This window comes from Triticum aestivum, chromosome 2D (assembly GCF_018294505.1).
Source record: "Triticum aestivum cultivar Chinese Spring chromosome 2D, IWGSC CS RefSeq v2.1, whole genome shotgun sequence".
NCBI lineage: Eukaryota > Viridiplantae > Streptophyta > Magnoliopsida > Poales > Poaceae > Triticum > Triticum aestivum.
This window is the reverse complement of record NC_057799.1, coordinates 636014129-636038970: the sequence shown is the minus strand read 5'-3', so window position 1 is coordinate 636038970 and position 24842 is coordinate 636014129. Positions and strand designations below refer to the sequence as shown.

The 24842-nt window shown below is 42.2% G+C and overlaps 1 protein-coding gene across 1 annotated transcript; it reads right to left on the bottom strand.

The window, feature by feature from the left end:
* Positions 1 to 252: 252 nt before the first annotated feature.
* Positions 253 to 3614, bottom strand: LOC123050623 (uncharacterized). Its single transcript, XM_044473390.1, has 5 exons — positions 3506 to 3614; positions 2975 to 3021; positions 1735 to 2580; positions 867 to 1004; positions 253 to 790 (listed from the first exon to the last, which is right to left on the bottom strand). Exons 1-5 carry the CDS (start codon positions 3573 to 3575, stop codon positions 374 to 376), a joined length of 1518 nt encoding a protein of 505 aa, XP_044329325.1. The 5' UTR covers positions 3576 to 3614; the 3' UTR covers positions 253 to 373.
* Positions 3615 to 24842: the final 21228 nt, after the last annotated feature.

The following is a 24842-nucleotide window of genomic DNA, read 5'->3' as shown; positions in this document are numbered from 1 at the left end:
TATACCTCGCATATTCACTACATACCCCGACGTGAAATATATGAGTACATACCCCAATAATATGTAGGTATTATCCCTAATTGTTTTTCGAAGTATATAGTCGCAAATAAGTGAATATGATACCCCAATTGTTTTATGGATATATGTCCACGAAAATGTGTGGGCACCATACATATTATTTTTTATGTACTATATACTCGCAAATACGTGATCTAAATCTCTTATGTGGAAAGGTATGAGAGAAAAAAGCAATAAAAGGAAATGCTTCATGTTGTTTCATAAATGGAATGTCTTGCATGCAAATAAATTAGGAAAGAAAACAAAAGTTCTGCTAACGGGTTGGACCCGGTCAAGGTTCTTAAGACAAACCACACTAGTACCACCCGCTGTGAGTACGCGCGTTGCACTGGCTACACGGCTCCAGGACCTGGAACTTAACACCCGAGGGAACTCTCCCTGCAATGTATCTGTTGGCAACCTTAACAGCTCTGTGAGCCTCGGCGATACAACCCTCGGTCATCATCTCGCAACTCCTTTTCATCTTTCTTGATTTGCCATTAATATCACACCTCCTACCAGACCACAAGGTTGTGTCTAGTGTGATGGACTCAAGCCGAGGAGTGTTCTCAACGATATAGATCACAAACTGAACCAGATTTTTTTCCGAACAAAACCCTATGACCGTCACCTGTCTGAGACAATCATGTCGGCACTGTGGCTTCCACCTTGGATCATCAGCGGCATTCTCGCCTCCAACAACAGAATCAGGCCTCAAGACATTCGCATCTACCTGGATATGCATATGTACGTACAATCAACATTGTTTATTGATAAATGTAATGTTATCTCTAAAAGATGTGGCTTACGCGTAGGATGAATGAATCCAAGGCCGGAGAAGCATCAAGAAAGGAAATCAAAGACAGAACAGCTTGTGGTCTTTTGATGTAAATTTCCAACTTCTTGAGACGGGGAAACTTGGAGTGCAGCATTGGGATGTTGACATCCTGAAAAACGACAAGTCCACAGACAAATCATGCCTTTCAATATACATGTGTTATATACATTCAAATCATTATTCACTATATACCTGCCGATCTGATAATTTCATTAGCAGCTGGCATGTAAAGTGTGTTAAGACCAACATAAAATAAAAACAGAAAACAGTTCTCTTGCCACTTATTAGTTTCTTATTTGAACATTTATTCTTACCTTGAATATTGTTAAGGTGCACGAAAACTTCTCAAGGTCTTAAACATTTATTCTTATTTGAACATTTATTCTTACTTTGAAACTTCGAGTGCAGCATTGAAACATGTAAATGTGGCATCTCTTATATGAAAGGTTAATTTATATTAAATTTAAAATATTACAAAAGCGCAAAATATATAAGCCCTTATACCAAGCACTGTACAGTTAGACCTAAAATCAGAAAATGTTGTTGATAATTTCAGATGATGTGCACATCTCAAGGATTAATACCATGATTTTTTCGAAAGAAGAAATACTGAAATAATACGTAATAATTTATTCAAGAACGATGATTCTCAGTTATACAGTGACTTGGGAGTAATTATGAGACAATAAGCATAGAACGGATCAAGAAATTCCAAACCATTGTATGAAGAATTATGAAATTGGATTAAAGAGTTTAGACTGTTCAGATGGAAACTATTGTATCATAACCATCCACTTTATATGTTTATACAGAATAACCTGTAAAAACCCAATGCATACCTCATGAGAAGACACGAGGGTCAGGCTCCTAACATTTCGTGTGATGGATGGAAGCCTCGTACGAGCATAAGACAGCATGCGGGACGGACGGCAAGATTTAAAATACACATCCCTAAGCGGTGAAGGATCCACAACCGAGATTTTTACTAGGGCTCCATCAAAGTGAAAAGAGGAGAGCCTTGGAGCATTGATCTGTACCACCTGGAGCTTCTCACACAATTTAATAGTGAGGAGCTTGAGTTGCTGCAGCATGGAAGGTATCTTCAAGCATATTATCGCATTGCATCGAAAGATATATAACTGCTGCAAGGCGAAAGATTTCGAGAACAAGTGCCCTAATCCCTCATCAGTAATGTGGACAAAAAACAGAGATAATGCGTTCAGTCTTCTCAAGCAGCCAAGTGTTGTTGTGGGACGAAAAACGCAACCCCTGAGGTAGAGAGACCGAATTGAACTTGCAGCTGCATCATCAGACAAAACCGAACATGGGAAGCTGTACTTTTTCTTCATGAAGTAAGACATCTCCAATTTAAGTTCTTTGATCCCCGAACGAACAGCAGTCTGCAACCATCTGTCCAGGTATGAAGGGTCAATATTTTTGCAAGATAGGAGGCAGAGATTGAGTGTCTCCACCCCATTGCCAGAATGGTTCTTAAGAATGCTGTCAACTCTGTCGATGAGAAAGATTTCCCAATCCTCGGATTTCTTGTGAGCCAACCCAAGTGTTGACACGTTGAATGTAAGGTTGGAATAGCATCTCCAGAAAAGCAGAAATCCATGGGAGACGCAGGCGGCACGAGCAGCATCTTGCAGTGGCAAGAGAGAATATATATGGTGCATGATGTCCTGCAGAACCAAGGTTGAAAAGTTCAAAAGTTAGGTCGTAGCTAGTAGTAACGCTGACCTCATTTATTTCGAATAAACAACAAAATCACATACATCTGGCTTGTTAATTACAACATCTGCAATTTCGACGAAGAGAGTGCATCAACTGGGTTATTTCTATGAAACTTTTGGCGGCATAACTACGACGCCTGATTTCTTACCGAAACATGCCAGAGACAACAAATTGAATTGATACATTGGCAAGGTGAAAACCTATCTTTGTTGACGAATATATTATAATTAGGCGTATAGTATGCATGTGTTAGCCAATGCATAGTGTGCTAGCTAGCAGGTACCATGGTGATAATTTACTTGTAACTGCAATTCTCTTGACTACCAGGGAAGAGAAGCATACCACGGGGAGTTTCTCAAACGCATCTTCTGAAGACCTTGATCGACTATCTGCAATGATTTTTTTTTTTGAACGAAGGCTCAAGAAGAGCCCGGCTTTGAATTAACAAAGCCATCAACCGGCCAGGATTACAACCACAGCAGAACAAACTCGAAACAAAAACAGAAACACGGCAAGAAACTATCTGCAATGATACTGGCCTTGCTTGTAAGTAGACGTATTTCATAATGTGACTGAAATCTTCCATATTTTAGTGCAGTATATATGCCGATTTGCGGCGCCCAGACAAGGGTGAGAATATGCCAAGGCCGTCACAAAGAAGCTACCAAACCACATCTACCATACATAAAATTAGCAGAAATCAGGGATCTGGATTTGGTTCCTTGCAATATCTGAAGTTGGCCGCGGGAGGGGGGGGGGGGGGGGGGGGGGGGCTGGAGCCGGGGAAGACGGTCGGTTTGGTGAACAAAACAACGGCCGGGGCACGGAAACCGGCGGGCGCGTCGGTAGTTTACGTAAGAAGAGAGGGCGTACTTGCAGGAGGAGTACAGAAGAGTTCCCTCAGCCGCTGCTTCGTGCTGCGCACGGCGGCGTAGATTCCCATTGAGAAGGCCCTGGCGCCGACGGAGAACGGCGGAATCGTTTTGCTTCCAGTTGGATCGATCGAGAAGACCACCGGTGCGGCTCGGCCTTATACACGGACGGGCAGTCCGGACACAGCCCGGGCCGAAGACGACTACCCAACCGCGCTGGCCCTCGCGCCCGTCGCTATGGGCCGGCCCAGCAATGGTAGGCATGCTCGCTCGCCATGACGCCTTGCTCGCACCCTCTCGCTCACACGGCGACGCCTCGCTTGCTCGCTCGGTTAACCAGTTCACCACTATTGACTTTAGATCCACTAGCACATATGCCCGTTCGTGGTAACAGGAGAGAGATTTTTTTGCGAGAAATAATCGGAGAGATTATTGATGTGTCCAGCAAAAACGATCTTCATAGCGATGCGATAGAGAGAGGAGTTGTGGTTTTATCGCATGTCATGTTTGTTCGGCGGGATTTTGATAGTGGTGGGGTTAGTCGGCGTGGCGACAACCATCCAACTCATGCTTTTTTTTCATCGGGTCCGCCTCTGTCTCGGGATTGTGTCTGCCTCCTCATTTGCTAGCTATGCGGCGACCTTCAGGGGCACGGTTGCTTCGACCACTCTCTCTTACAATGGAGTAACCGGTTGAATTACTAATTGTAGCGCATAAATCTCATTATTATCATATTTAGCACATAACCAGTCATCAATATCCATTTTTATTAGGGTTTATTCTCTTTAATTATTTCAGCGCTCAAGTGCCCACAATTTTTTTATTCGAGCCAAACCAACATACTCAATTTTGTTGGCCCAAGAAAAAAATCACTCCCTCGGACGACCCAGTAGGGGAGTGCGGCTAAGGCCAAAAATTGCCTCTGCGACAGAGCAATTTTTTTGGGCCAACTACCTGGGAGCTACTATATGACGCTTGTTATGTAAAATAGTGCGTGGGATGCACATCAGTTCGTGTCTGGGCCAACGCACTGGTAGGCTCCAAGACGATCTGTGTTTGTAAGGCACGAAAAAATCCAGAAAATGATGAGTTGAAGGATCGAAATCATGCTTAAAGACCAGACTACGGGCTGCTAGTCACTCGAAGAAACGAGTCCTACCAACCAATGGCCAGCTCAAACCATTAAGATCATACTCCAATGTCAGATTAGAAACACTTTTTGTTTTTTCTGAACTTTTTAAAAAAACGCTGAATATTCTTAGAAACATGAATAATTTTGAAAAACCCAAACATTTTTTTGAAATTATTTACATTTTCAGAATACACAACAAAATTTGAAACGTTAGAAATTCACAATCTTGTTTGAAAACATGAACCTTTTTATAATAACATGAATATTTTTGAATTTGTGATATTTCTGAAAAAGGAAGCATATTTTTAACATTCGGAATAATTCTTGAAAATGTGTTTCTTTAAAACCAAATATTATTCTGAATTTGCGAACATTTCACTAAAACAAGAATATTTTTCCTATTCGAAACATTTTTGAAATGTAAATTTTTTTGGGAAATCTCAAATCATTTTGGAAAACAGAAAATGAAACATTTGTTTAAAATCTGAACCAATTTTGGAATGCGAACAAAGATTTAATGTTCTGAGCATTTTTTAAAATAGAGTATATTTATAATTATGAACGTTTATTGAAAAATCGATGTTTTCTGATATTATGAAATTTTCCGAAAATTCTGAATTTACTAAAAAAAAGGTAGAAAGGAAAATAAACATGAAAGGAAAAATCACAAAAGAAACAGAAAAGAAAAATGCAAATAAATGGAAAAAATAGAAACATAACACAGAACAAAAAGGGAAAACGGTTCAGCCCAACTTGGGTGCCATGTGCGAATTTGCGACTATTTTAGAAAGAGAACAAAGATTTATTGTTCCGAACATTGTCCAAAATGAAATATATTTTAAATTTTTGAATATTATTAAAGATTTTGAATTTTTATGATATTATGAAATGTTTAAATTTTTTGAATTTACACAAAAAAGGGAGAAATAAAAATAAACTTGAAAGAAAAAAAAGACAAAGGAAAAAGGAAAGAAAAATAGAAAGCAACGGAAAAATAAAAAATAGACACATAACACAAAACGAAAAAGAAAACGGTTCAGCACAGCTTGGGCACCCTTTGCCAATTTGCGATTATTTGACACCCGATGCGATAAATAGGGTTTTCTCACCTGTGTGGGCACGAAAATAACTGGGCTTGCTGGACCACACTATGGGCGGCCCATGTACGGAATTCTGGCATTTTTCTTTTCTAATTGACGGACAGACAAAAATTTAGTACCACCTCGAATAGAAAAAATATCTTTTTAATGGTGAACGGATGAAAAAATCGGAGAAACGTACCTTGCTTTATATTATTATTATTAGTATTATTATTATTATAATTATAAAAAGTAGGTACTAGTAAATATGCTAATGCGTTGCTACGGACGATTTCTTAATCTTTCTCTGATCCTAGCCATGCAATAGATCTAGCTTTATTCGGCTAAAAGGGGATTTGATTGAATTATTTTGACTATGGAGAATTTAGTCAAAGTCCATTTTTCATTTTGGGCAAATAGTCCATTTAGGATTGTTGTTGTCTAGACCATGGGGCGTAAATGTGAAGAAGTGTACTCTAGTGGTGTCTCCTTCATCTTTGCACTGCCCCCGGATGGAAGGTGCTTGATGCAGGGAAGAGTTTATAGTAAAATAACACAGCTGATGTGAGGGCTAGATGGAGCGGGAGGGGCACACCGAGGGTGCCTTTTTCTTGACTTTGAAGCATTTTTTTGGGCGTTCAATTACGAATTCAAAGTATTTTCATACATTATTTGAAGTAAGAGACTTGTATACATATGAGTTTTTTTGTCCGAATTCAGTATGACAATGTAGATCTGACCGTCGATGCCCAGTGACAAAGCAAATCACACCGACATGTTTATTTATTTTGTACCGAGTAACTAAACATGATGCTGAGTAGGAATGATATCCCCACTACTTTCTCTTGCACGGTTCTCTCAATCTTTCAAGGACAATTGATCTATACACTGCCCAAAAGATTATGCACAAATAAATAGACAACGATACAGTCCATCTGATTATTTGAAGAACACCATTATTTAGATTTCTAATAACATGCAAACAATTTGAAAATTTCTTCACTTATTTAAAGAAACATATCTAGATGGATTATTCTGTAAGTTGAAAGAAGTTTCTAAATTGAACTGTTTGCTAAATACAGCTCTCCAAGTAAATCGATCCTAGAAGTTCTTGATAGGAAAATGCAGCAAGGAATTTATCCATCACTAGTAGAAAACAGGGCTTCCATTTGAAGGAAATATGCCCTAGAGGCAATAATAAAGTTATTATTTATTTCCTTATTTCATGATAAATGTTTATTATTCATGCTAGAATTGTATTAACCAGAAACATAATACATGTGTGAATACATAGACAAACAAAGTGTCACTAGTATGCCTCTACTTGACTAGCTCGTTAATTAAAGATGGTTATGTTTCCTAACCATAGACATGAGTTGTCATTTGATTAACGGGATCACATCATTAGGAGAATGATGTGATTGACTTGACCCATTCCATTAGCTTAGCACTTGATCGTTTAGTATTCTACTATTGCTTTCTTCATGACTTATACATGTTCCTATGATTATGAGATTATGCAACTCCCGTTTACCGGAGGAACACTTTTTGTGCTACCAAACATCACAACGTAACTGGGTGATTATAAAGGTGCTCTACAGGTGTTTCGTAAGGTACTTGTTGGGTTGGCGTATTTCGAGATTAGGATTTGTCACTCCGATTGTCGGAGAGGTATCTCTGGGCCCACTGGGTAATGCACATCACTATAAGCCTTGCAAGCATTGTAACTAATGAGTTAGTTGCGGGATGATGTATTGCGGAACGAGTAAAGAGACTTGCCGGTAACGAGATTGAACTAGGTATTGAGATACCGACGATCGAATCTCGGGCAAGTAACATACCGATGACAAAGGGAACAACGTATGTTGTTATGCGGTTTGACCGATAAAGATCTTCATAGAATATGTGGGAGCCAATATGAGCATCCAGGTTCCGCTATTGGTTATTGACCGGAGAAGTGTCTCAGTCATGTCTACATAGTTCTCGAACCCGTAGGGTCCGCACGCTTAAAGTTCGGTGACGATTTGTATTATGAGTTATGTAATTTGATGTACCAAAGGTAGTTCGGAGTCCCGGATGAGATCGGGGACATGACGAGGAGTCTCGAAATGGTCGAGACGTTAAGATTGATATATTGGACGACTATATTCGCACATCGGAAAGGTTCCGAGTGATTCGGGTATTTTCGGAGTACCGGGGAGTTACGGGAATTCACCAGGAGAAGTATTGGGCCTTATTGGACCATACGGGAATAGAGGAGAGAGGCCAAAAGGAAGGAGGTGCGCGCCCCCCCTCTGGTCTGAATTGGACAAGGGGTGCAGCCCCCTTTTCCTTCTCTCCTACTCCGGAAAGGAAAGGGGAATCTTACTAGGACCTGGGAGTCCTAGTAGGACTCCCCACACTTGGCCCGCCCCCTCTAGGGCCGGCCTCTAGACACAACAATTGATCTCTTGATCCCTTAGCCGTGTGCGGTGCCCCCCTCTACCATATTCCACCTCGATCATATCGTAGCGGTGCTTAGGCGAAGCCCTGCGTCGGTAGCATCATCAACACCGTCATCACACCGTCGTGCTGACGGAACTCTCCCGCAAAGCTCTGCTGGATCAGAGTTCGTGGAACGTCATCGAGCTGAACGTGTGCTGAACTCGGAGGTGCCGTACGTTCGGTACTTGGATCGGTCGGATCGTGAAGACGTACGACTACATCAACTGTGTTGTGCTAACGCTTCCGCTTTCGGTCTACGAGGGTACGTGGACACACTCTCCCCTCTCGTTGCTATGCATCACCATGATCTTGCGTGTGCGTAGGAATTTTTTTGAAATTACTACGTTCCCCAACAGTGGCATCCGAGCCAGATTTTATGCGTTGATGTTATATGCATGAGTAGAACACAAGTGAGTTGTGGGCGATACAAGTCATACTGCTTACCAGCATGTCACACTTTGGTTCGGCGGTATTGTTGGATGAAGCGGCCCGGACCGACATTACGCATACGCTTACGCGAGACTGATTTTACCGCCGTGCTTTGCACACAGGTGACTAGCGGGTGTCAGTTTCTCCAACTTTAGTTGAACCGAGTGTGGCTACGCCCGGTCCTTGAGAAGGTTAAAACAGCACTAACTTGACGAACTATCGTTGGGTTTTGATGCGTAGGTAAGAATGGTTCTTGCTCAGCCCGTAGCAGCCACGTAAAACTTGCAACAACAAAGTAGAGGACGTCTAACTTGTTTTTGCAGGGCATGTTGTGATGTGATATGGTCAAGGCATGATGCTATATTTTATCGTATGAGATGATCATGTTTTGTAACCGAGTTATCGGCAACTGACAGGAGCCATATGGTTGTCGCTTTATTGTATGCAATGCAATCGCCCTGTAATTGCTTTACTTTATCACTAAGCGGTAGCGATAGTCGTAGAAGCAATAGTTGGCGAGACGACAACGATGCTACGATGGAGATCAAGGTGTCGCGCCGGTGACGATGGTGATCATGACCACTACTAGGAAAAGGGCTATAGATGGAATGGCCACTAATGGCGCATCAGACATGTGGTGTGCCACTACTATATAGCAGTGGCGCACCATGTGCTGGTGCGCCATTAGTGTGAAAGACACTAATGGCGCACCAGACACACGGTGCGCCATTAGTAACAAATTTTTTATTTATTTTTCCAAACATACTAATGGCGCACCAGCCACATAGTGCGCCACTACTATATTTTTTATTTTTTTGCAAAACTACTAATGGCGCATCAAGGAACAGTGCGCCATTACTAGTTTAAACTAGTAATGGCGCACTGTTCCAAACTAGTAATGGCGCACTGTTCCACGGTGCGCCATTAGTGTATATTTCATGGACACTTGATCTCGACCCCCCTCCATCTCGATCGCTATCCCACCTCGCCAGATCCGGTCCCCCTCGCCGCCGAGCACCCCCCGCACCCTCTACCCCGCTCCACCGGCCGCCGCCGCCGACCTCCCGCACCCTCCCCCGCTCCACCGCCGCCGACGACCCACCGCACCCTCCCCGCTCCACCGCCGCCGACGACCCACCGCACCCTAGCTCCCCTGCTCCACCGCCGCCGACGACCCACCGCACCCTCCCCGGCCCGCTCCACCGCCGCCGACGACCCCCCGCACCCTCCCCGGCCCGCTCCACCGTCACAAATGAATGCAACTAAAATTGCAAAAAAAACAAATTTGATTATATTTTCAAATAACAAATTTTATGATATTTTCAAATAATAAATTTGATGATATTTTTTCATATTCATAAATATTTTTAAATAACAAATTTGATGATATTTTTTAAAAAAATTATTACTGTTTTTGTAAAAACTTATTACTGTTTCATATTCATATTCATTTTCTAAAAAATTATTAGATGCAACAAAAAATAATAATAAAAAATTACTTATGGCGCACCTCTGGCTGGTGCGCCATTGCTATATAATTTTTTTACTAATGGCGTACCCATCGTGGGTGCGCCATTGCTATGTAAAAAAAACATTCTAATGGCGCACCTCTTCGGGGTGCGCCATTAGTAAGTTTTCCCCCTTAGCTAATTCCTCCCTCTCCCTCGCTAGTCCACCCGCGCGCTCACCGGCCTGACCCACGACGCCGCCGCCCCGACCCCCGCCGCCCCCGCGCCCCCCACCACTGCAGCTCCCCCGCGCCGCTGCCCCCGCGTCTACCCGCCGCCCCACCTCGTCTTCCACGCGCCAAATCAAGCGGCGGGCAGGTAAATCCCTCCTGACCCGCCGGCGTCCACCTCGACCTCCCTCCTCCCCTCCATTCCCTCCTGACTCCTCCACCTTCCCTTCTCTCTGCAGGATCGGACGAAATCGAGCAGAACCGGGGCGAGCTCCAGCCCTACCCACCTGCGTCCAGCGTAGGTATGCTCATCCCCTTCGCGCCCCTCCGGCTGCCGGCGTCCGCCCTCCCTCTCCCCTGTCCCCCATCTCTGATTGGCAGTGGTTATGTTGATGAATATAAGTGGTGGTTATTTCAGTGTTTATTTAAGTGAATATAAGTGGTTATGTTGCAAAACCTTCTACTTTGTAATAAAGCTCAAGTGTTTCCAACACATATTTTATATGAGGTTGCATCTGTGTCAACTGTCAAGTTTACCACTTTCATATGGTATCTCCAGTTCTGAAAAGTAGATTCATATTGTATCTCAAGCAAGTCTCATTTCTCATTATCATAAGGAGTATAGGCAATATTTACTGTCCGAATCAGAACCTATAATGCCCACATCAATTTGTTAGTTTATGTTCCAGCTTGACAGTTTGTTTGTTGAAAGCAGTGATGTTGTTAGTTTAAAGGGAGCAAGCTTTGCTGCCCATGAAATCTGTTACTCTTTAGGTCCTGGCCATGTTTGGCATGAATAACCTCCAGATAATTAATTATTGTTTGAGTAATAATAAAAAGTAGAAGTGTGATTTAGAGACGAAACCTTCGAGGAGTGACAAACCTTCGAGGTCCCTGCCAAGACCTGCCAAGACACTCAGCAACATAGCATTTAACACCAGACAAAACCTTCGAGGAGTGACAAACATGGCTTGCACTGTTGCACAAGGTGGCAAACACCACTTACTAAAAATATATCAAGCAGAAAACAGATTCATTCAAACAAGACCTCACTCAAAATATATCAAGCAGAAACACCAGACAAATTCATGTAGCTCCATTCAAACAAGACCCTCACTCAAAAAAGTTTCAAATGCAGCCTCTCAGATTTGCTGCATTTGTGGCATCGGTTTGGGACACTTCATGGAGTTGTGCTGCACAATTAACTTCATGGAGAACATTAGAATTTGTGTTTAGTGAAGTAGTTAGTGTACTGTACTTGCAATAGTTTGCTTGGTCTTTCTTTGGTTTAAGTTAAGTTATTGTCAGATTTTCCTCTCCATTGCTCTGAGTGGTGCTTGTGTTTCTACTTGCAGAAATGTACCATGAGTGGTACAATCTAATTTACTGCTGCTATATACATCAATGCTTTACTACTAGCCCATGAGTGGTGCTTGTGTTTCTACTTGCAGAAATGTACTACTTGGGAATTTTGTCAACTTGTGATGCTGCTGCTGTACCCCGAGAGGCCCTTGAGTTTGCCGAAATGTCGATTAACTTCCGTTCCGGCAAATTCGGGTACTCCATATGTCCTATTTTCAGCAAAGGTCATGCTGAAATTTTCCGTGAATTTTAGCATGACTTTGCTAAAAATAGGACATATGGGGCACTTGCGACTAATGCATGGGCCGGGGTATCTTAGTACTTAATTAAGTAGGATCAACTGCCCCTTTATTCTTGCTGCATTAAACCATAGGTGGCAATAGAGCCAAGTGATTAGGCCCAACTTAGAATTCTCCTTCCCTTTTCTTGATAGGGTGTATTATTAGAAGATACCCATATATATCAGTCAACCTAGGGTCCCTCGGCATCGATAAACCCTAAATGATGAAAACTTAACTTAGCATTTAGGGTGCCTCAGCGTCGACAAACCCTAAATGATAAAACCTTGGCTTTTAGGGTGCCTCGGTGTCGATAAAAACCTAAATGATGAAAGCTTAGGCTTTTAGGGTGCCTCGGCGTCGACAAACCCCAACATATTCTATTTGGATGGCCCTGCTAACCCTTGACCATAAATACTTGAGATGGATGTAGCAGGCTTAAAGAAAGAAATGTTTTTAGGCCAACTCCACTGGGCCTGGCTGAAAATGCACAAGTGTGCATGACTAACAATATTCTATTGTAAAGCTAAACAGGAAAGAGGAACCACTCATCCTAACCATTAGCTCTCAAAATTACCACTTCACTTCTTACTACTAAAAATCTTAGACCATCTCCATTCACAGATTGCTCAAACCAGTTCGAAGGGCGTGTTTTCACCACACTGTGGATTATCTTATTGGACACAACAGAGATGATGTAGTTTTGAATTATGAACATAGGAAATGTCGTCATCGGACGACGAAAGTCTCCCGGGGGAGTGCGACTGGTGCCACGACGGTCGAGGTCTGTGCGACAGGCCTCACCTGGACGATGATCGGCGCTTCAGCATTAAGCTCGAGGAGACCTTCGAAGTTGAAACGGTACGCAATGACGACAAGTGTTTTTTTCATAATTAAGCATGACTTCAACTATTTCAACGTGTAATTTCATCTTTTACAATTCGAGTATAGTTTATCCCATGCCATGCAAGACGCTATGTCTTGGAGAGGATGGATTTTGAAGATCATGAAAATTTTGAAACGAAGAAAATTCACCTAAGGACACATCATGATGTGGATTTTGAAGTAAATCTGTATAATGCTGAGAGCGTAACCCATTTTGGTTGCAAAAATTGGGAAGCATTTTGCAAGATGTATGGTTTTGATGAGGGTATGCTTGTCACCATGGATCTTGGTGATCCTGACATCGACCAAGACAATATGGACATTTGGGTCCTTGTTGATACGCCTCCAGTTCTACCGCTATGTGAGTTTCTCAAACATAGTTAATTATTAACTAATTTATATTGTTTATTTCAAAATAGTTGACAACTTATTTCCATTGACAGCTTATTTTGATTGTTCAAAAAATGTGCGGAACATGGTAGACAAAACCCACTACACCGATGGCTCCGAGTTAACTTATCAGGAGAAAAATCATCTGGTCGGATTTTGTACTGATCTTGAGAATTACAATATCTACAATCAAACTCCTCAACATTATGGTCAATACGTGCCACTAGTGCACGTGTTGAACTACGGTAACTACCATGGAGATACCCTGGTAAGATTTTTTACTATTACGACATCCGTGCATCTTTTGCATACTTCTAAAACTAGTACATCATTGCTAACTATGAAGTTATTACTATGTTTTTCAACAGAGAATCCCAGAGGATTGTGTGCCTCATTTGATGTATCAGAATGGCAGCCTTCATGTTTTGAACTTATATCCAGGTCATCCTACGAATCTCAACTGTCCATACCGGATTTCTAGAAGAAGTGGAGACATGCTAATCAGAGAATGGAAAAAATGTATGGACAGTCGTAAGGAGGTTCTTGGAAGCAAAAGGAAGCGCCGCGCAAGAATTGGAGACAGGATGATCTCCATTCTCCATAATGGAGAGTCAGGGTCTATATTGTTTTATGCTATTTTACCTTAAATAGGGTATTTAGGTCCTGCCTAATACTGATGATCATGTGCTAAGAACAATTAAGTAGGGTTGGTTCGATGACTATCAGGATGATGATCGTATGACTTGTTATTAATAACGAGTAGAAGTTGTATGATGATGATTAGTAGGACTTGTTAGGATTAGTATTACTTTCGACAAACTCGCTACTCGCGGTCTCGAGACTTGTAATGTTCTATCTTTGTTCGGTCTTTTGAATTCGGAGACTAATATGATGAATTGTATTCGGAGACTAATCTTCTATTGTATTCGATGAATCTGCTGTTGCTGTGTGGTGCTGTTTATATTCTGTCCAATAATATATTTTGTAATCTGTGCAAATATCAGAAAAGAAAAAAATCCCTAATATACATACTAATGGCGCATCACCCCAACGTGCGCCATTAGTATGCCAAAGGATACTAATGGCGCATCACCCAGCAGTGCGCCATTAGTATGGCAAAGCACATGGGTAAATATGGCCCCCTGGGAGGCATACAAATGGCGCACCGTGGCCTATACTAATGGCGCACTGCCTGGTGCGCCATTAGTATACCAGATACTAATGGCGCACCAGTGGTGCGCCATTAGTAAAAAATACTAGTGGCGTGGTACTAGTGGCGCACCAGTAGTGCGCCATTAGTAGGCAAAACTGGTGCGCCACTAGTAGGCCTTTTCCTAGTAGTGGACGGTGCTTCGGAGATGGAGATCACAAGCACAAGATGATGATGGCCATATCATATCACTTATATTGATTGCATGTGATGTTTATCTTTTATGCATCTTATCTTGCTTTGATTGACGGTAGAATTATAAGATGATCTCTCACTAAATTTCAAGATAAAAGTGTTCTCCCTGAGTATGCACCATTGCCAAAGTTCATCGTGCCCAGACACCACGTGATGATCGGGTGTGATAAGCTCTACGTCCATCTACAACAGGTGCAAGCCAGTTTTGCACACGCAGAATACTCAGCTTAAACTTGACGAGCCTAGCATATGCAGATATGGCCTCGGAACACTAAGACCGAAAGGTCGAGCGTGAATCATATAGTGGATATGATCAACATAGTGATGTTCACCATTGAAAACTACTCCATTTCACGTGATGATCGGTTATGGTTTAGTTGATTTGGATCACGTGATCACTTAGATGATTAGAGGGATGTCTAAGTGGGAGTTCTGAAGTAATATGATTAATTGAACTTAAATTTATCATGAACTTAGTCCTGGTAGTATTAGCATATCTATGTTGTAGATCAATAGCTCGCGTTTAGCTGCCCTGTTTTATTTTGATATGTTCCTAGAGAAAACTAAGTTGAAAGATGTTAGTAGTAATGATGCGGACTTGGTCCGTGATCTGAGGATTAACCCATTGCTGCACAGAAGTATTATGTCCTTAATGCACCGCTAGGTGACAGAACTATTGCAGAAGCAGATGCAGACGTTATGAACGTTTGACAAAAGCTCGGTATGATGACTACTTGATAGTTTAGTGCACCATGCTTTACGGCTTAGAATCGGGGCTTCAAAGACGTTTTTGAAACGCCACGGAGCATATGAGATGTTCCAAGAGTTGAAATTGGTATTTCAGACTCATGCCCGTGTCAAGAGGTATATATGAGACCTTTGACAAGTACTTTGCCTAAAAGATGGAGGAGAATTGCTCAACTAGTGAGCATGTACTCAGAATGTCTGGGTACTACAATCACTTGAATCAAGTGGGAGTTAATATTCCAGATAAGATAGTGATTGACAGAGTTCTCTAGTCACCATCACCAAGTTACTAGAACTTCAAGATGAACTATAATATGCAAGGGATAACGGAAGCAATTCCCAAGCTCTTCGTGATAATGAAATCGGCGAAGGTAGAAATCAAGAAAGAGCATCAAGTGTTGATGGTTGACAAAGACCACTAGTTTCAAGAAAAGGGTAAAGGGAAGAAGGGGAACTTCAAGAAGAACGGCAAGCAAGTTGCTGCTCAAGTGAAGAAGCCCAAGTCTGGACCTAAGCATGAAACTGAGTGCTTCTACTGCAAAGGGACTGGTCACTGGAAGCGGAACTGCCCCAAGTATTTGGCGGATAAGAAGGATGGCAAAGTGAACAAAAGTATATTTGATATACATGTTATTGATGTGTATTTTACTAGTGTTTATAGCAACCCCTCGGTATTTGATCTGGTTCAGTTGCTAAGAGTAGTAACTTGAAACGGGAGTTGCAAAATAAACAGAGACTAGTTAAGGGGGAAGTGGCGATGTGTGTTGGAAGTGGTTCCAAGATTGATGTAATCATCATCGCACACTCCCTATACTTTCGAGATTAGTGTTGAACCTAAATAAGTGTTATTTCGTGTTTGCTTTGAGCATGAATATGATTTGATCATGTTTATTGCAATACGGTTATTCATTTAAAGTCAGAGAATAATTGTTGTTCTGTTTACATGAATAAAACCTTCAATGGTCATACACCCAAGGTGAATGGTTTATTGAATCTCGATCGTAGTGATACACATATTCATAATATTGAAGTCAAAAGATGCAAAGTTAATAATGATAGTGCAACTTATTTGTGGCACTACCGTTTGGGTCATATCGGTGTAAAGCGCATGAAGAAACTCCATAAAGATGGATTTTTGGAATTACTTGGTTATGAATCATTTGATGCTTGCGAACCGTGCCTTTTGGGCAAGATGACTAAAACTCTGTTCTCCGGAACAATGGAACGAGATACTAACTTGTTGGAAATAATACATACCGATGTATACGGTCCAATGAGTGTTGATGCTCGTGGCGAGTATCGTTATTTTCTGACCTTCACAGATGATTTGAGCAGATATGAGTATATCTACTTAATGAAACACAAGTCTGAAACATTTGAAACGTTCAAAGAATTTCAGAGTGAAGTGAAGAATCTTCGTAACAAGAAAATTAAGTTTCTACGATCTGATCGCGGAGGCGAATATATGAGTTACGAGTTTGGTCTTCAAATAAAACAATGTGGAATAGTTTCGCAAACTCATGCCACCTGGAACACCACAGCATAATGGTCTGTCCGAACGTCATAACCGTACTTTATTGGATATAGTGTAATCTATGATGTCTCTTACCGATTTACCACTATCGTTTTCGGGTTATGCATTAGGGACAGCTGCATTCACGTTAAATAGGGCACCGTCAAAATCCGTTGAGACGATACAGTATGAACTATGGTTTAGCAAGAAACCTAAGCTGTCGTTTCTTAAAGTTTGGGGTTGCGATGCTTATGTGAAAAAGTTTCAGCATGATAAGCTCAAACCCAAATCGGAGAAGTGCTTCTTCATACAATACCCAAAAGGGACTATTGGGTACACCTTCTATCACAGATCCGAAGGCAAGATCTTTGTTGCTTAATATCGATCATTTCTAGAGAAGGAGTTTCTCTCAAAAGAAGTGAGTGGGAGGAAAGTAGAACTTGATGAGGTAACTGTACCTACTCCCTTATTGGAAAGTAGTTCATCACAGAAATCTATTCCTGTGATTCCTACACCAATTAGTGAGGAAGCTAGTGATGATGATCGTGTAACTTCAGATCAAGTTACTACCAAACCTCGTAGGTCAATCAGAGTAAGATCCGCACCAGAGTGGTATGGTAATCCGGTTCTGGAGGTCATGTTACTTGACCATGGCGAACCTACGAACTATGTGGAAGCGATGATGAGCCCAGATTCCGTGAAATGGCTTGAGGCCATGAAATCTGAGATGGGATCCATGTATGACAGCAAAGTGTGGACTTTGGTTGACTTGCCCGATGATCGGCAAGCCATTGAGAATAAATGGATCTTCAAGAGGAAGACGGACGCTGATAGTAGTGTTACTATCTACAAAGCTCGAATTGTCGCAAAAAGGTTTTCGACAAGTTCAAGGTGTTGACTACGATGAGATTTCCTCACTCGTAGCGATGCTTAAGTCTGTCCGAATCATGTTAGCAAATTGCCGCATTTTATGAAATCTGGCAAATGGATAAACAAAACTGCATTCCTTAATGGATTTATTAAAGAAGAGTTGTATATGATACAACCAGAAGGTTTTGTCAATCCTAAAGGTGCTAACAAAATATGCAAGCTCTAGCGATCCATCTATGGACTGGTGCTAGCATCTCGGAGTTGGAATATACGCTTTGATAAGTTGATCAAAGCATATAGTTTTAATACAGACTTGCGGTGAAGCCTGTATTTACAAGAAAGTAAGTGGGAGCACTACAACATTTCTGATAAGTATATGTGAGTGATATATTGTTGATCGGAAATAATGTAGAATTATTCTGCAAAGCATAAAGGAGTGTTTAAAAGGAGTTTTTCAAAAAAAGACCTCGGTGAAGCTGCTTACATATTAAGCATCAAGATCTATAGAGATAGATCAAGACGCTTGATAAGTTTTTTCAATGAGTACATACCTTGACAAGATTTTGAAGTAGTTCAAAATGGAACAGTCAAAGAAAGAGTTCTTGTCTGTGTTACAAGGTGTGAAATTGAGTGAGACTCAAAGCCCGACCATGGCAGAAGATAGAAAGAGAATGAAAGTCATTCCCTATGCCTCAGCCATAGGTTCTATAAAGTATGCCATGCTGTGTACCAGATCTAGGAGTAGATCACTGAACAGCGGTCAAAATTATCCTTAGTGGAATAAGGATATGTTTCTCGATTATGAAGGTGACAAAAGGTTCGTCGTAAAGGGTTACGTCGATACAAGTTTTGGCACTGATCCAGATGACTCTAAGTCTTAATCTGGATACATATTGAAAGTGGGAGCAATTAGCTAAAGTAGCTCCGTACAGAGCATTGTAGACATAGAAATTTGCAAAATACATACGGATCTGAATGGACCCATTGACTAAACTTCTCTCACAAGCAAAACATGATCACACCTTAATACTCGTTGGGTGTTAAATCACATAAACGATGTGAACTAGATTACTGACTCTAGTAAACCCTTTGAGTGTTGGTCACATAGCGATGTGAACTATGGGTGTTAATCACATGGTGATGTGAACTATTGTTGTTAAATCACATGGCGATGTGAGCAAGATTATTGACTCTAGTGCAAGTGGGAGACTGAAGGAAATATGCCCTATAGGCAATAATAAAGTTATTATTTATTTCCTTATTTCATGATAAATGTTTATTATTCATGCTAGAATTGTATTAACCGGAAACATAATAATGTGTGAATACATAGACAAACAGAGTGTCACTAGTATGCCTCTACTTGACTAGCTCGTTAATTAAAGATGGTTATGTTTCCTAACCATAGACATGAGTTATCATTTGATTAACGTTGTCACATCATTAGGAGAATGATGTGATTGACTTGACCCATTCTGTTAGCTTAGCACTTGATCGTTTAGTATTCTGCTATTGCTTTCTTCATGACTTATACATGTTCCTATGACTATGAGATTATGCAACTCCCGTTTACTGGAGGAACACTTTTTGTGCTACCAAACGTCACAACGTAACTGGGTGATTATAAAGGTGCTCTACAGGTGTTCCCGAAGGTACTTGTTGGGTTGGCGTATTTCGAGATTAGGATTTGTCACTCCGATTGTCGGAGAGGTATCTCTGGGCCCACTCGATAATGTACATCACTATAAGCCTTGCAAGCATTGTAACTAATGAGTTAGTTGCGGGATGATGTATTGCGGAACGAGTAAAGAGACTTGCCGGTAACGAGATTGAACTAGGTATTGAGATACCGACGATCGAATCTCGGGCAAGTAACATACCGATGACAAAGGGAACAACGTATGTTGTTATGCGGTTTGACCGATAAAGATCTTCGCAGAATATGTGGGAGCCAATATGAGCATCCAGGTTCCGCTATTGGTTATTGACCGGAGAAGTGTCTCAGTCATGTCTACATAGTTCTCGAACCCGTAGGGTCCGCACGCTTAAAGTTCGGTGACGATTTGTATTATGAGTTATGTAATTTGATGTACCGAAGGTAGTTCGGAGTCCCGGATGAGATCAGGGACATGACGAGGAGTCTCGAAATGGTCGAGACGTAAAGATCGATATATTGGACGACTATATTCGGACATCGGAAAGGTTCCGAGTGATTCGGGTATTTTCGGAGTACCGGGGAGTTACGGGAATTCACCGGGAGAAGTATTGTGGCTTATTGGGCCATACAGGAATAGAGGAGAGAGGCCAAAAGGAAGGAGGCGCGCGCCCCCCCTCTGGTCCGAATTGGACAAGGGGTGCAGCCCCCTTTTCCTTCTCCCTCTCCCCCTCTTTCCTTCTCTCCTATTCCGGAAAGGAAAGGGGAATCCTACTAGGACTTGGGGGTCCTAGTAGGACTCCCCACACTTGGCGCGCCCCCTCTAGGGCCGGCCTCTCCCTCCCTCCTTTATATACGGGAACAGGGGGGCACCTCTAGACACAACAATTGATCTCTTGATCTCTTAGCCGTGTGCGGTGCCCCCTCCACCATATTCCACCTCAATCATATCGTAGCGGTGCTTAGGCAAAGCCCTGCGTCGGTAGCATCATCAACACCGTCATCACGCCGTCGTGCTGACGGAACTCTCCCGCAAAGTTCTGCTGGATCGGAGTTCGTGGGACGTCATCGAGCTGAACGTGTGCTGAACTCGGAGGTGCCGTACGTTCGGTACTTGGATCGGTCGGATCGTAAAGACGTACGACTACATCAACCGCGTTGTGCTAACGCTTCCGCTTTCGGTCTACGAGGGTACGTGGACACACTCTCCCCTCTCGTTGCTATGCATCACCATGATCTTGCGTGTGCGTAGGATTTTTTTTTGAAATTACTACGTTCCCCAACACCGTTCGTGCCAGATAAGCCCATTAGTCCTGGTTCAGTCACGAACCGGAACCCATGGGGGCATTGGTCCCGGTTCGTGCGGCTAAAAGCATTAGTCCCCGTTCAAGTGAGCCCTTTAGTCCCGGTTTGAGAGACGAACCGGGACTAAAGGGTGTGATGCCCTTTAGTCCCGGTTCGTATCTCAAACCAGGACTAAATATTAGACCTTTAGTCCCGGTTTGAGACACGAACCGGGACTAAAGGGTGCAATGCACCCTTTAGTCCCGGTTCGTGTCTCAAACCGGGACTAAAGGTCCCATTTTCAAACTCTACCCCCACCCCCCAGTGGGTCGCCTTTTCAGTTTTGTAAAAAGCAAAAGAGAATGAAAACTTCAAAAATTAAAATCCTTCGAGATGTAGTTATGTCACTACATCTATTAGTTAGGAAAATTTAAAAACTTAAATTTGAACATGTTTTGCAAAAAAGTGTTATGAAAAAGTAAAACGGTCATATCTTTTGCATACGATGTCGAAAAAACGCATAATATATCAAAAAATCAGCACGAAAATCCGGATCCGATTTTGATGGACATAGGCCTGTTTGCAAAATTTTAGAATCCGCAAATTCTGAAAGGAAAAAAAGATATGCTCAAATTTCAGTTTTTTTTGAATTTTGGTTAAATCTGGTCAAACTATGGTCAAACTACTTATTCAAGAAGTATTAGTGGTACTAAATAATTATTTAAGAATATTAGTGTTACTAAGCAATTATTTCAGTATTTTGAATTTTGGTCAAATCTGGTCAAACTGTGGTCAAACTACTTATTCAAGAAATATTAGCGTTACTAAATAATTATTGTTTTTTAGAATAGAACCCGGAAGTTAAGCGTGCTCAGGCTGGAGTAGTGAGAGGATGGGTGACCGGCCGGGAAGTTAGATGATTTGGAATGATGAGGGGTGATTAGAGATTAGAGGTTAAATTGAGGAGTGATGAGTGGTGATTAGAGAGTAAATTGTAAAATAATTCAAAATTTTGAAAATCAGAAGAAAAAAATAAAAATAAAATTCAAAAAATAAAATTTCGTACAAAATTTCATAAAAATAAAAGAATTTCCTATTGGAACTAAAGGCCCTCTAGAACAGGGACAAATGGGCCTTTTTCTACTAGTGCATACATCTATTTTGTTACATGTATTCCCTTGCTATTTGCTATGCCTAATAGTATTTCAAATATGCATGTCGCAAAAAAAAATACTTCAAATATGCAGATCACTGAATTAGACAATCGCACTCCAATATTTCATTACACTTACAAGTAATCTCAGTAATTCTGATAAATATGTTACACATCGAGGTACGCTTTCCATCTCTCATAGTATGATCCGATCTTGCAACAATTGTACACAATGCTCAGCTTGACAAATAGATCAACTAATAATTAGGGAAAAATTATATAATTTTCTCCATGAAGATCACACGTCTCATTGTTCTATTGCCGATATGCATGAAGACTCGCAGCGCAGGACATCCATGTGTCCATTTGCCTTCCAATCTGCTGCAAAAGCTGCACGGAATCACGGTGCTGCTTTTTGGCAAAGGAGATATGCATACGAAGCTGCCTAATATTGACAGCGGGTGCATACAACAAGAGATGGAGGACGATGTTGGGAGCTGCTGCGTGGCACCACCTCTCTAGCCAAACTTTTAGAGACGCCGTCGAATTTTGGCAGCGGAAACTTGATCCGTTGGCGCAGATCACGCTAAGCATGAACTCCTCGGAGCACACACTCGAACACCGCGGGGGTCGCGCTCGCGAGCGGCGTCCTTCTTTATTTATGGAAAGTGCCAAGCCCACAATCCGCCGCATACCCCCCGACGCATATCTCAGGAAATTCCTCCATCACATTAATTAGCTGACCATATATATCTCTCCCTCGACGTGATTCCTAGACCAGATCCTTCCTCTTCCCTCATTATCTCCTTATTAGCGGACCATTTATAGGTCTAGCAACAACTGGATTCACTGCTCACTTTCCCTTATTGATTCCCGAGATAATCGTCCAGCAGTCAGCTTCTGCATATGTGCAAGTGTTTCATGTATATAAACTGGTGTGGCTGGATATAAGAGATCGAGGTGGGACTATTTCATAATAGGGCGAACCCGTTTTATAATATAACAACTTGCGTTAGCTCAAGTGGTCGTAGCCTCATATTATCGGCAGGGCGATTATGTTGCAAACAATACATAATTTGCCATTAATTTAATTCCTTTAACTAGTACGTACAGGAGCAGGTTAAACATGCAAATGGTTTTCTTCATAAGCATGCAGTATAGATTCACAAAGGAGCAGATTGATAGCACCCATCCTTGTATAATTAGCATGCAAAGGGAAACATCACGTAACCAGCTAGGACTATCTACCATACTAGTGTCGGCAGAGTAGCAGTACAGACAGATTAATGTCTAAACGTGCGTGCGTGCATTATTGGTGGACGGACGAAAATCAATCTGGATTGCCTGTATCAGTGGACGGACGACAATAATCGTAATGAAACGAACCAAATTATGTTGGAAAGAAACGCTGGCCCTTTTATTAGTAGGTATAGATAGATATAGATATAGATAGATATGAACTAAAAACCCTAATTTTTTAAAAAAGTTCGCTGACATGACTGTTGACCTTTCACAAAAAGTTCATGAGTTTGAAAATTTTCATGTATTTCAAAAATTTCCCATTCGTCTCCGTCACAAACTCATCCTCGCATCTCAGTGTTGTCGCCCTCGAGCCCATGTTGCCGTCGTCGTCTGTCTTTGTGGAAAGGGGGCATGGCATCGTCTCTCCTGCTCGTTCATCGGGTGGGAAACTTTCGCTTTCGTCATCTCTATCTCCTCATGGTTGTGGCTGTTGATGGCGCCGAGGCCACCACAAGGGGCGTGGGCTCTAAGCGACAATCGTGGGTATGTCGTGCGAGTCGTCGCCGTAAGCATTCGATCTTGCCTATCCAACTAGCTAGGCATGAGCATTCAATCTTTGTTCTATGTGTTGTCAACGGGACTCTGAAAAAGATTTGCTCTATATTAATTATAGGTACGTATGTGGCATTCGATCAACCTAATGGCGCGCATGTGTTCCGTGGGAAAAGGAAAAACTGGTCGTGGTGGCAGACGGTGGTAAGCCGTGACGATGGGGCTTGGCGGAGGTGGGATTCATTTGCTGCCACTGGTCGAGTCCCCGACTGGCAGTTGGCATCGCAACCTAGTCGCGGACACGGAAGACGACAGCAACCGCAATTTGCATGTTCTAGCGGCTGTGGCACGGGCAGCAGCGCATGGCCAAGTTGAGTGGAGTGCCGCCGTTGTGCATGAAAGGAGGGAGTACATATCTGGTGAAAACCGTACATTCAGCAAAAACATGGAAACTTGGCCTTGTGCCATTGGATAGAAAACGTGTGGTGCAAGATGGAAGGATATACAAATTGCAAATTAAACCCCGCAAGAATTCTGCTCCTTCGTACAGAACCTGAGCCCTTCTGTACCTTTTCCCGTAGCAGTATGCCAATCCCATTCTATCTCCTACCGTGAGAAGCTAGGGTTAGGAGACGAGCCGGCCAGACCCTCTCGTTCGGCGCTGGACCGCGAGCGGTGGGCGGCGCCAGTGATTCCTCTCTAGTGATTGTCCCGCTAAATGGCAGCCCTATTCCGAGCGTTCCGTGTTGGGCCGACGGCCAACGAGCGGCGCGGCTGATACCTCTCCGGCGATTGTCCGGCCAGCCGTGCTCAATCCCCAACTGGATTTGGGTCCCTAGGTATGAGGATTTGTACCCTTCATATTTTCTGCTTTGCCCCATTCTCCTTTGTCCCAGTGGCTCATCTACTGGTCTCCTCTTCTCTAGATTTTGGTAGATTTGCAAAGCAAACAAAGGAGGCGAGTAGCTCATGGCTCATTGGGTTGTCTACTCCAAGTTCAGCACATCTAAAAAGGAAATAGGAGAGGGGACGAGGTAGTGGCATCTTGCCAGCAACTGCTTATTTTCCTAGAGTTTACTGTCCAGATTTTTGTCTTGAAGAAATTGGCGAGATATAATTTACTTGCTCCTAATTAAGTGTTATATACATCTATGACTATACGTGTGTCACTGCCTATTTCAAAGAAATAGCTTTGTCAGGG

Coding starts and splice junctions, on each gene's coding strand:
- LOC123050623 (XM_044473390.1), bottom strand. CDS start 3,575: ATGGGAATCTACGCCGCCGTGCGCAGCACGAAGCAGCGGCTGAGGGAA. Junction 3,022..3,505: donor CTTCTGTACTCCTCCTGCAA/GTACGCCCTCTC, acceptor AAATCATTGCAG/ATAGTCGATCAAGGTCTTCA. Junction 791..866: donor TGGATTCATTCATCCTACGC/GTAAGCCACATC, acceptor ATGCATATCCAG/GTAGATGCGAATGTCTTGAG.